A 12,689-nucleotide genomic window follows, 5' to 3' on the forward strand; every position below is an offset into this window, starting at 1 on the left:
AGTTTATCGGGGGTGACCACCAGGATCTGGGGGAATGGCTGTTCACCAGAGCGCCCCAAGGGATGACAAGATCCAACAGTCACAAACTCCACCGTGACCGATTCAGGCTGGATGTAAGAAAGAACTTCTTTACTGTCTGAGCCCCAAGGTCTGGAACAGCCTGCCCCTAGAGGCGGTTCAAGCACCCACTTCGAACGCCTTCAAGACACGTTTGGATGCTTATCTTGCTGGGATCCTATGAGTCCTGCTGACTTCCTGCTCATGAGGCAGGGGGCTGGACTCGATGATCCTCCGGGGTCCCTTCCAGCCCACATATCTACGAAACCTATGAAAGGTCTCTTCCTCCAGCCAGGACATCCGATCATTAAATGGGTCTCAGGACCTGGAAAAATAACGATTTAATGAGAAAACTAGAGAAGGCTCAGTGTGCATAACTTGTAAACGAAAATCATGGGTGACACCTCTTATCAGAGAACAGTCCTCAAGAGGGACTGAAAATCTGCCTGGCTTAACATCAGGTGCTCGGCCTCTTGTGGGCTCAGATCAAATGGAGTCTATGCTTGCCTGGCAAGGGAAACACTGTGACCACTGAGGTGGTCTTCCTAGTCGGATCCAGGGAAGACTGCTTTCCTGAACAGGGACAGTACCTACCAAGGTAATGTATAGTAAACCTCCCACATAGCTGCTGGAGTGGGAAAATCTTGGCTTTACACCCACTTTATGGAAAGTGGATACTCCTTCCTAGCTTGCTCCTGAGGCCTTATGGCTGAGGACAAGCGAAACTCGGGGGTATCTGAATCCCAAGCTGCTTAGGCCTGTAAGTAGGATGCCCACCAAAGGTTCTGGAAACATCTGAAGCCTCAGATGGGGGTGGAGAGTGTTTGCAGGTAGTAGGGCCACTTATGGTTTTGCACTGACTCACAGATTTGGAATTTGTTTTGGCTAATTTGGCTTGGAATGAGGACAATTTAAATAAATAAATAAATAAAAAGCTTGGTCTGATGCCCTTGGGAGGTGAATTTTTGTCATTGTCATCTCTGCTGCATGACTCCAAGGTCGAAAGGAGAAGAAGGTTGGCCTCATCTGCAGCTTTTCAGTCAGGAAAAGGAAGAAGGGAAGTTGAATATGAGTTGGGAGGGTGACTCACTTGTGTAGTGTGACAACCATTAATGGGCATAGAAGGCCTGACTCTGCTGCTGTATCCCTTATTTAGTCATCTGCACCACTGCAAAATGAAAGCAAATCAGGGGTAAAATATTACCTGGGCGAGAATGTTCTACTCAGTCTGCATATACAAATGTCACACTCAGTCTGCAAATACAAAGTGCTTGGCGTGGGAAAATGAGGCCCATGGATTATGTTGTGCATGGAGTTGTTTGCCTACAGCCTGTTTCTGACTTCACTGGCATCAGTGAGGTTGGGAGGGAATACACTAATGTCCTGCAGTTACACCAATTCAAAATTGGTATGAGTGCAATGAATATTGGGCCTCTGGTCAAGTTCCTTCTTTCAGTAGATTTTGTGTTTGTGGATCCTTAGAGAACAGTGCCAGACGTTGCTTTCCCCAAGCTGGTGGTTAGAATGGAGTATTATTATACAGAAAGGGTGAACTTAATGGTGGGCTGAGAGATTTGTTGCAAATATTGATTCAATGAGCCTTTTTATAAGTTTTGCTCTTAAGTGGAACTGCCCTGATTCTTTTCTTTTTTCACTCACCCTGAAATAAATCAAGAGCATCACCACTGAAATCACTGAGCCAGCTCTTCCGATGGAGTGCACCAGTTGCAGCTCCATTGACTTCTGCAGACCAGTCTCAGTTTACAGTATCTGGGAGCCTGGCTCAGTGGGTCTCTTTCAGCCTTTGGTGTAAGCAAAGTCTGAAGGAGACCCGGAGAATGTACAAGGGCTGTTTACAGAGGGGAGCTTGCTAATGAAATTGAAAAACTATAAATAAACAAAATAAATAATTATCCCAGTTACAAACTGAAAACATCAGTTTTTCTCAGGCATGCTTTTTCTGCCAGTGATTGCTTTCTGTTCAATTACACTTTGCTTATTAGCATATATTCTCTTCATACCTCTGCTCTCATTTGCATTGCTGCAATAGATTCTCTCTGTTCTTCTCTTCACTTGGAATCTTTATTTTTTCTTTCCTTCTGAAGGAGTTAAAACTAACCCTTTGCCTGTATGACCTATAAAAACGCCTTCGCTCTCCTTTTTTTCAATACCTATGATGAAAAGCATGAGATCACTGGGATTTTTATAGATCAATCTGGCAGCCTTTTCAGATAACATGGACTGTGAGATATAATTTTAGTTTGGGTCTCTGCCTAAAAATAAGAAATAATTATTAGTGCATTGGCGTTGGAAGAGGTGTGTTTGTTATAACTGTTGGAAAGGAAATAGATTGTTCTAGGGATGCAGGAATTGTCAGGCTGGATCAGAGCAGTGGTCCACCAAGTTCAGAATCCTCTGTGTAACTGGGGTTTTGGGGGAAGACGTGAGAAATCCCATAATGAGAAGTTACATGACAACATGGCTAGGGGACACTAGAAGGGAGGGGCTGTTCCTTCCATCCCTGGAATACAAGGGTTGAGTTGTTCCTTACACAGTTTAGTCTAGCTTGTTTTTGCTGTTGCCTTAAAGCAGTTTCCATGTGTTTTGATACTCAGATTTGTTCCTTATTTCCTTGTGGTTGATTTGTTACACTCGGTTGAACCTTTTGAAATTTCCTTGAAAAACATTCAGCTCTGAGAAAATAAAATAAAAACAACCCCAAAGAGGATCTTTTGTGTATGATTTCAGATTCAGGTCTGTTCTTCAGTAATGTGATTTTCAGGTGAAATAGAACAACATGTTGTACAGAGGATTTTTTTTTTCAATAAATCAGAAATGGGCCAGACCATATAATAAGGTTCTAATTGCATGTAGTCTTAAAAGGGTTAATGAATGCGTGATACAATTTGGGTCAAAAATATATTGTCCTTAAATGCAAAGTGGCATTACTGTTTGATTATGCTCATATTAATTAGAGATGGTCTTAAGGGATATATCAGATCTGGAATGAAATTGTTAAGCGCTCAAGGATGGTGGGAATCAGGTGCTTGGGTTAGTCCCGTGGCTGATAACCCTGGCGACAAGTCTGCACATACATGCTAAATAGGAAGCCTATGCCCTTGCAGCTGGCTAGCTATTTACTTGAGGTTTCCAATAATGTCTACGGTGCTACCTGTCGTGAATACCAAAGGGTGTGCCCATGCACTTGCACACTCCACTGGGTGCCGGGCAGCTAGTTTTGTGTACGTAAGGCAGGCTTATCTTTCTGATGGACCCTAACAGAAAGTTCCTGGTAGTATGATCAGTCTTTTCAATGGCTAGTGGGTTGCAGAACTGTTAGCTGCTCTGCCCGTCAGAGATGGGCTCGGGCTCGGGCTCGGGCTCGGGCTCGGGGGGGTGGGGAGTGGGCTGCTTCACTCATTTTGAAGGCTGAAACTGTCCATGTGCTCCACATCCCTGAGTGGGGACAGTGAGCATCTCACATTGCCACAGAGGACTCCCATTCTTAGCAGCTAATTTAGAGCGGTATGAAGTATTTGCGCTGGAATCACATGAAACTTGCCTGAAGGCTTATTAAAAGGTTTGCAAGCCCTTCACATAAATCTGGGTTATTTTATGACTTTGCATTAGAAACATTTCCTTCTGCTTGTGTTCTGCTTTATATGGATTCATACCCCACACCCATCACTGGAGTATCTAGCCATCCCTCTAGTAGTGCATTTAGCAACCTACCTAACTTCTCTCACGTGTGTGTTTCCTCTTCCTTTTCCTTGGGAAGGGGCAGAGAGAGGTGGTGGGGGGAGGGGGGTAAGAGAGAAAAGTGAGCAGCATGGTGTCTTATTTTGGACTTTTAAAAATTATAAATGTATGTGCACATGTTGCCTAGTATCTGTTAGAGCAGGCAAGGGTGAGGAAATGTGCTTTGTTTCTAGAGTGGAAAGCAATAAGGTTTACCCTGGTCCTTAGCTCCTAGGTGAGCATGCTGCCTGGTTGGGAGCCACCCCCTGAGAAAGCTCCACCCCCTGCACAGACCAGCTTCCCCCTCATTGTGGAGAGCGCCATTCTGCCTCAGGAGCGAAGCTGCTGACCATGGCCTTCACCTCAGAGCTTCATCCATATTTTAGAAATCCTAGAGTCAGGCTGCAGAGCACTGTGAAGATAAGGATTGAGATCTCAGATTGAATATGATATTCCATAGGAAGCCAGGACAGGGTGCGGAGGGTGGGTTTAATGAACTGGTAGTAGACAAGGTTGAGGAGCTGCGCCATGGTGTTCTGCAGTGCTGGAGTTTCCTTAGTGCTGAAGTCTTTGTGCTTAGATATAGGCAATGCTGTAGCCCAGCCAAGCCGTGGGGAAAGTATGAATAGCTGAGGCTGCGTCCCTGTCAGCCCACAGGCAGTTTTGAATAGCTTTGGCCTGACACTGAGTCAAAACTTGGTGGTTACAGATTGGGCTTTGCTTCAGCTTTTGAGGCTTGTTTGGACACCCAAGCACACGCACATATATGGAAACAAAAAAGAGACTCCTGGGGATCTCTGCCTGCCCCAGGCATGAAGAACAGCCTTGTACCAAACACTGTGAGGCTGGACTGGAATCTAGTTATCCCTTTTGGAGAAAAATGGGTTCAGGTTGCTGCAGAACCTCGGTTTTAGTTCTCAGCAGTGAAATAGGAGAAATCTAAGCTTCTCATCCCTGCTCCCTCCTAGACATTACTATATAATGACAATTTATAATACTTATTGATTTTTGTTTTAACAGCCAATTTAACAAAGCAACTGTCTTAGGCTTCAATCCTAGGCACTTTTAACTTAATTAAGACCCCCATCAGCAAGGTACTCATATATATGCCTAATTGAAGTCAATGGGACTACTCACATGCTTAAAATAAAGTGCCGGTGTTGAACTGGGAGCTGGAAGTAGAGTGGCATACAGGAAAACCAGTTCCCTTTACCTCCAGCACAATGAGAAGGCCAGCAAATCTGAGCTGCTTTGGATGAAGGGAGAAGAGTGTGTGTATGAGGAGTAGACCCCAAAGATAAGGATCTTTTATAGAAAGAGAGTGCTTTTCTGAAAATTGTTACATCGGGGATCTCTTAGCCATGCAGTTCATTGGACCTCAAAAGAATGGCTGACATTAGGTGCGTCTAAAACAGATGCCATGACTGCCCAAGTATGGTAGCTGGCATCCAATCTCCTACCTCATCTTGACTCCTCTGTCCTATGGGGAAAAGCCACTCTGGGGGCTGGGTAGTGTTGGAGCAGATTAACATTGGCTTAAGGGGTAACATTGGCTTGTTGAGAGTCCTGATAACAAGCTAAGGGGAAAACTGTAGGGGCCTGGCTTGGGGCTGCATGGTGAGGGGACATCAGTAGGATTAGTCTGGAAATGGCTGGAGGAAGTGTTCAGGGTAAGAGGTTTTCTCAGTGAGGTGTCTGAAGCAGAATGGAGAAGTTTCTTGGAAAGTCCTTCTTTTACACACACATACTTTTGTGCTCTCATCCTGTTCTATCTCTCTTCTGCTCCCACCTTGATCTTCCTTTCCTCCTTTCCATTGACTTTTCTGTTCTCTCCTCCCTTCCTCTTTTGGCCCCTCTGCATTCACAGCCTGTGGCAAGTTCTGCTTGCAGATCCCTGCCTGCATTGGCCCTCTGTTGGCATTCGGTGTCTCCTCCCTTGCCCTAGAGTCCTGATGCCAAGGCCTCCTTTTTTATTATCCCATCTACTCTCCTTGCATTTCTCTTGCCCTGACTCTTTTTTTCTTTTTCTTCCCTTGAACCCCCCAACTCATGTCTGCTCCCTACAGCCCCTATATATTTCCCTTTTCCTGGCTTCCTGTTTTCTTGCTTCTGCTGCACTCCTTCCCTGAGGCATTTTTGGACAGGAGGAAGATTAGCTGAAGGAACCACAGAAGTGCCTACCCACAGGCAAGGGAGACAGCTGTGCTTTCTTGTCAGAGGCCAAGTGCAGTCAGTCAGACTGCTGAGCAGACGAGTGGGATTCTGGTTGTTCTAGTGCATATGCTTCAGGAACCAGTGCATTTTACTGGACATGCCCGATAATGGGTTCCTGTGGGTAAGAGGGTGCATGCCATCCATGCATGACAAGAGCAATCATGGAAGCAGTTGAAGCTGGGATTGTTGCTTTTGGGGTTGGGAGAGGAGAAAAGGCATTATAGGGGCCAAGCTGGGACACCTTCCTGGACACCTCCAGAATGGTTCAGAGGAAATGCTCTGCCATGTTGGGGGGCACTAAAACCCCAGGGTCCATGTGGTCATGAGAGAAAATTACAAAAAGGAACCAGCCAGAGACTCCAACCAGTAGGAACAAGTGCAGAAGCAGCTCATGGGGCTTTCTACAGGGGGAACTGGACTTTGACAACCTTGTACTGAGGGACTGTTGGCTCCAACCCTTCACTTGAGCTCTACTCCACACCTATTAACCCTCTTCTCCCCTGCCTTGTATCTTTCTCCCCTTCCCTTTGATAGTCCTCTCACTTCAATTTCTTTTCCTTTTTATTTTGCCCCCTTCCATGTAACCCTCCTCCCCAAAGCTAATATGGAACAAGCACGGTGTTCTCCCCTGTCCCCATTGTTCACACCCTGAATACCACCCTGTACTCGTTTTGTTCCTAGGGGCAGGGTCAGTCGGCCACACTTGTGTTTGTCCAGCACCCAAAGCAACAGGGCTTGCTTTGTGGTAGGGTCTTAGGCATTACCTTAACAGACATTTTTATTATTAAATGCAGTGGCATGATACTGTCAGGCAAGAACCGTGGCCCAAAGCAGCTTCCAGGTTCGCTAGACAACAGGTGTTTATTTCTCAGTGCTTCCCAATTTACCATTTTCAAATCCATCATCATAAGCAGAAGGGGGAAAAGAACTCAGTTGTAACAACCTGATTTGATGTTAAATAGTTCCTCCTGTCTGTCTAGGAAACAAAACTCCTCTTTCTGAAGGGGGCAGGTTTGTACCCACTGTACATCAGGGAGCAAGAGTAGAAGGAGCGCTAATTGCTCAGCACACAGGAGACATAGCAGAGAGCTGTTCTGGCCTGTAATTAGATGAATTAGTGGAACAATGACCCAATTTCCCTAGGTTTTTGGATTGCTGCAAACAGCCCTGAGGTTGCTCCCTCCCTCTGTCCCACTCTTCTCCCTGTCTTCTCTTTCTCCCCCTTCAACTTCCTCTGTGCCCCCCCCATACTCAGATACTGTTTCCCTTCCCCTCCCTGCTTTTTCCAGAATAGGCTGGATGCAGAGTTAGTAATGCCCCTTGTGAACTCTCTCTGAAGCTCAGAGAACACCGAGGCCAGACCATGAGCTGGTGAAGATCTGCCTGGTTGAACCAACTTCCAGGGAGCTCTGGCAGTTCACATCAGCTGAGGGCATGACCCTGAGGCTTGGTTTTTTCAGGTCCTCATGTGATGCACAGTAGGGCACACAAGATAGCACGTGCTTCTCCAGCACAGCAGTGGGTGTGGGGTAACATCCTAGGCAGGCAGCCAAAAGAGTGAGTGGAAGACTGTACATATGGGGACATGGACAGATTTAGGAACCTAGGCCCCAGAGCCACTCCTGCCCCATTGTGGCTGGGAGCTTCTATGAGCAGGAGCATAGGGTGCTGGGCTGGGCCAGGGACAGCAGTGGCTGTGGACAGGTCCCTCTTTTCAGCACCTGCCCCTGATCAGTCATATGGGGTGTTGCCTGCTGGGCAGAAACAAGTGCTGGATGGGGCCCAGCCTCTACCTGCTTCCCGGGACAACAGAGGAAACATTGTGGAGGAGGAAAGAGTAGAAACCTGCCTGCTGCTGTGGAGTCCAGCATCCTGCACAGCCACTTCTGGCAGCCCCAAGCTTGAGTGAGCCACGAGTGCTTGTGGAGCTTCCCCTGTCTTCAGTTAGCATGAGATAGCAGTGTAAGTGAATGAGTGCCCCCTTCCTCACCTGGTTCCCTTGGGTGTCCCAAGCGGCACCACACTCCAGCCCTCCTTGGACTCTGTAGGTGACTCAGGAGTCTGGGTCCCCAGGGAACTGAAGCTGTCAGCCTGTGACCTAGTGTGGAAGGGGGGGGTGGGGGGGAGGTGTGACAGCACCACTGAACCTCCCAGATCCACCCCTTCATGGGCATATGATGAAACACAAGGCCTGATGCTCTGTGTTGGGTGAGCAAACATCATCATAAGACTGTTGTGAATCTGGTCTGTTGCTCTCAAGACTGAGCAGTAAAAAAGCACAGGTTGGGTAGGGGTGGAAATGGCAGCATGATGGACGCTTCCCTCTCTGGCCTGGGTCCTTTTCCTAGGCAGCAATAACCTGGTGACCACACCGTGATCCTTTCACTAATTCAAGTCTAGGTTCCTTCTTATTCTCTGTCCTCCTTATCACTTATTACTTTGGATCTATGCACCCGTCCCGCTGTGCTGGTGAGGAAAGATATTGGAAGGCAGAAGTCCTGCATATGAGCTCGGGTTGAAAAGTTGGGGATTACTAGTCTCCTCTGTAAGCCTGCGGTAGGACAATTCAGTGTGCGCCTTGCCGTATCATCAATGCCAAGCATTCAGGAACTGAAAGTCAGGCCCCCAGCCAAAAATCATGAGATTAGCGTAACAATAGTGACATTTTATAAATGACTCGTTGGGAATTCCCATTTGCCTTCTAGTTTCTGAGCTCTTCTCTATGGGCCCAAAGGCTCAACATTTACATCCTTATTGAATGAAGCCTGGAGTTTGGATGTAATCATAGATTTCATATTTCATAGGTATTAGTGCTGGAAGTGACCTTGGAAGGTCATCGAGTCCAGCCCCTGCCCCAGGGGCAGGAAGTCAGCAGGGATCATAGGATCCCAGCAAGATAAACATCCAAATTTCTCTTGAAGGTGTTCAAAGTAGGTGCTTGAACCACCTCCGGCGGCAGTCTATTCCAAACCTTGGGGGCTCGGACTGTAAAGAAGTTCTTCCTTATGTCCAGCCTGAAACGGTCATGGAGGAGTTTGTCACATGAGTCCAAGAGCGGGGCTTTAAGAAGAACACTACCTGTTCTGACAGTTATGGTATGTTTGTGAGTTGGCGATTCTGGCTTGTTTGAAGAGAGTAAGATCACTTCAGCTCCTTTAGGTTGTATGCTCACAGTAAGGTTCCCGTCACTTGGACATGGTGGGACATGGGGTTCTGTGTTAGTGTGCACTAGGTTGCAGCCTGGAAGCTCCCATAACACGCTCCTTGATTAAAGCAAATCCTTCCATTTGCAGGGCCAGATCATGGGGTACGGGCACAGCTGTGGGGAGAGAGCTGCTCTTGGTGGAGCAGGCAGCCTGTATACACCTCCAGCTGTCCCTGCCCTCTGCCAGTAGGTAGCTCACACCCTGAAAACAGCAAGGCCTGAGCAGTTCTGGTATTGTGTATGATGCTTATGTGGGCTGCGCAAGGGAAGGCCCTCACTCCCTGACTCCTAATCTGGCCTTTCTGTACAAGATTAATCACTATCTGATGCTCAGTTTCCTGCTGTGACATGTAGCATCTACATTCCAGCAAGGCAGCCCTATCTGCACCCTTCCTGGAGACGGCCTGAGCACATGCACTCTATTTAACACTCCTCAGGACACAGGAATATGTGGCCTCCTTACAGAAGTATACCCCATTGGTTGTTTCTCTTCCCATCATGGTTGCTGCTTACTGTTCAGTCCCCAGGGCTGGACTCCACCATTGTCCAGCTGTGCTGTGACACTGACAGGTTCAAGGCACATGTTAACTTTAGCTTGAAGAGTATTAATCCTGAGTTGTGTCAGTAACTACCTGGGGAAAGACGCTGATCTTCTGAGTGCTGTCTCTGCTCCAGATTGATAGTGCCCTGGAGGGAGATTAAATTGATCCCATAAGAAAAGTAACAGTTCTGAAGAGCACCATATCAACAGTTTTAAAAACTCAGGATATAATTACAGGGAGCTGCTAATGGTTCATGCTACTTTGCATGGATGTTGGAATCCGCCTCTCCCCTTGCCTGGCACCAGAGTGGCTTACACCAGAGACAACAGGGTATAAAACACTTCCTTCCTTATCTGGGAGCCCTTTGCAGTCAAAGCCACGCAGATGTAAATGGCAATGTAAACTGTAAAGCTTAGTTGATTCAGGCTTACTTGCTACTGCTGGGTGTATTCCACCACATGCTGAGGGCATGTCTACATGGCACAGTGCAGTGCCATATAGAGATACTGGATCTAGCTAATTCAGAGTGCCTTAGCATACTGCTTTGCTTGGGCTAAAGTACACTGCTTCTCACTCAGAATTAGCTCAGCTCCTCTGCATGGCACTGTGGTGTGCTGTATACCCTATGCTGATGAGGGGGTTGACAGGATGCCTGATTCTGGCTTATGCAACCATTAAAGGCTGGTCTACCAGTGCCAAAGTGAGGGATGGATGTTACCACCGGGCAAAACCTAGTGCAGCCTTGAAGCTGCTCTAAAGTGTGTGTTGGGTCTGAACTGATGCTCAGCAGCTCTGTGATCAGCAAGTTGTACAATTGGTATAGTACCTACACCTCTTGACTTGCCCTTATGTCAAAGGGCCAATCCTGAGGATCCAGGCCAAAGGCTGAGCCTTCAACTCAGTGCCTCAGTACAGTGCTGGGTGGATCTCACTGAGCTCAGGCTGGGAATGCAGATCCTGGCCCCAGTGTGTTGATTTTAATTATTATCTTTATTGCTCAGCAAACACTGCTATGTTTAGACTGAACACACAGAGCTGACTCACTGGAGGGCAAGGTGCACCAATTCAGGCTGTGAGGTGCCTCGACGGTGATGGCCAAGCCATTCTGCTTCCCTCTTCAAGTAATGTTTGCACTGCCAAGGCTCTATAAATAGTGACTCTGCTTTCTTATGATTTGGCTGCAGCATCCTTGCCACAGCTGGAACCCACTTCAACACACACGTGGATCTGAGGACACTGCGGGCAGTGCGTGTGCTCAGACCTCTGAAGCTCGTCTCAGGCATTCCCAGTAAGTCTCATCTCCTGGTGCCTTGCCAGGCTATTTATGTTCATTCTTTGTGCCTTTCAGGCTTGGAAAAACCCTTATATGATCACTCGGGATGGAGAGAGTGAAGTCATAGTCACACTGCAGTCACTGGTGAAAATCCACTGACTTCAAGGGCTAAGTACAGATAGTCTAAAAGCCGGAAGCTGAATTGCTTTAGTATTTGCAGGTAGTCTAAGATGCAGAGATTAAACTGAGAAACAACTGGACACACATTTACTTTTGATTGAGGCAATGGAGCCACATGCCTGCAGTGGCTCAGGCCAGAAGCTGGGAGGTGCTAGAGCACGGCTCTCTGGCATGTAGCCAGTATGGGCTGTGCGTTCGCTTCCTCTTCTGCTGTTCTTGAGGTCTCTGGGATTTGTAGTTCACAGTCACAGCCAGCAGTAAGTTTTAGCAGCAGTGAAGCTCTGTACTTGGGGGAAGGGGTGTTTAAACCCCTCCCTGGCCCCAGACCCCAGCTGGGGTTATCCTGGGAAGGCAGTCCTGCCTTCTCCTTTCCCCCCAGCCAAGCCCTTCTCTGCTGGAAGAGACAGCACAGCCCAGCCCAGGGCTGGAAAGCATGCTGGGATGCTGGGGGACTCTGATTTAACTTGAACCAGGAAGGGCTCTGGGTCAGAAATTTCATAAAACAGTTTGACTCAAATCAGTTAAGTCTGATACTACATTCAACCAAGTTTATCTTAAACCAGTTTCTGCCATTTTGAAACTAGTTTATGTGCACCAAGCTTCTGTTCTGTTACAGGTTTAAACCAGTTTCTGATGACTTAAACCTGTTTATGTGTAACTTCTGTCCCTAGCCAAGGAGACCAGAATTTAGTGTTTTCCAGGAAGAAGGAGCTCAGCTCTCCCTTTTCCCTGTTCTCACAGGCCCCTTTGGTAACCCAGGAGGAAGCATGACAAACTCTTGGATGAAAAGATTTTGCAGGCTGTTGGTAGTTTTTCCTCCTTCACAGCCAGTGGAAGGCCCAATTACTCTCTAGTGGATCAAGGCTGGGAACCTAAAGAATTGACTGAACCCAGAGATTCCTGTTCAGCTGCCATGCAGAAGACAATGGGTGGTTGGATCCTTCCAGGCCTGAGGTTTCTTCTGGGGAGATTTCATTTTCACTTTCATCTACATGATGGGGATATATAAAGAAGTCAGTCTACTTGCTACTCTTAATCCCTTCTTCTTCCGGACACCCAGTATACAGCGTTTTGCATGCACCAGTAAATTGGTAGACTGGGTCATGCCGGGACTGTGGGTGAAGGAGTGCACAAGGCTTTCCATTCTGGAGAGAGACCAGAGGGGAGGAATTTGTTCACCAGCAGGGTATCCCAAGAGGACATCATGTCCTTTGGCTTAGTGGTCACCAGGACTTGGTCATAGCATATGGAGCCTTCTGTCTCCAGGGTGTGACTCCCAAATCATTTACTGTCTGACCACTGCTTCATGGTCTCTGGGAGAGGAGCCTGTGGCTGCTGTCGGGTTTGTAGTGCACAGTGTCCATGTTACAGAAGTCGTCCTCTGGATTGAGACTGAACTCCCTATCTTACTGGCCTAGGTGATGCTCTCAGAATAGCCGGGTGAGGGCCTCTTTGCAAAGAAAGAATAGATAAAAGAACT

General features: G+C 47.4%; 1 protein-coding gene across 3 annotated transcripts in view; it reads left to right on the forward strand.

Annotated features, from left to right (window-relative positions):
* Window positions 1-12,689, forward strand: part of CACNA1E (calcium voltage-gated channel subunit alpha1 E) — a 229,610-nt gene that overhangs the window by 46,318 nt on the left and 170,603 nt on the right. For all 3 annotated transcript variants that reach the window (XM_019530950.1, XM_019530951.1, XM_019530952.1), the window contains exon 4: window positions 10,941-11,044. In XM_019530950.1, coding sequence (XP_019386495.1) covers window positions 10,941-11,044 — 104 coding nt within the window. The remainder of the gene's footprint in view (window positions 1-10,940; window positions 11,045-12,689) is intronic.

This window comes from Crocodylus porosus, unplaced genomic scaffold (assembly GCF_001723895.1).
Source record: "Crocodylus porosus isolate Cpor-Errol unplaced genomic scaffold, CroPor_comp1, whole genome shotgun sequence".
Lineage (NCBI taxonomy): Eukaryota > Metazoa > Chordata > Crocodylia > Crocodylidae > Crocodylus > Crocodylus porosus.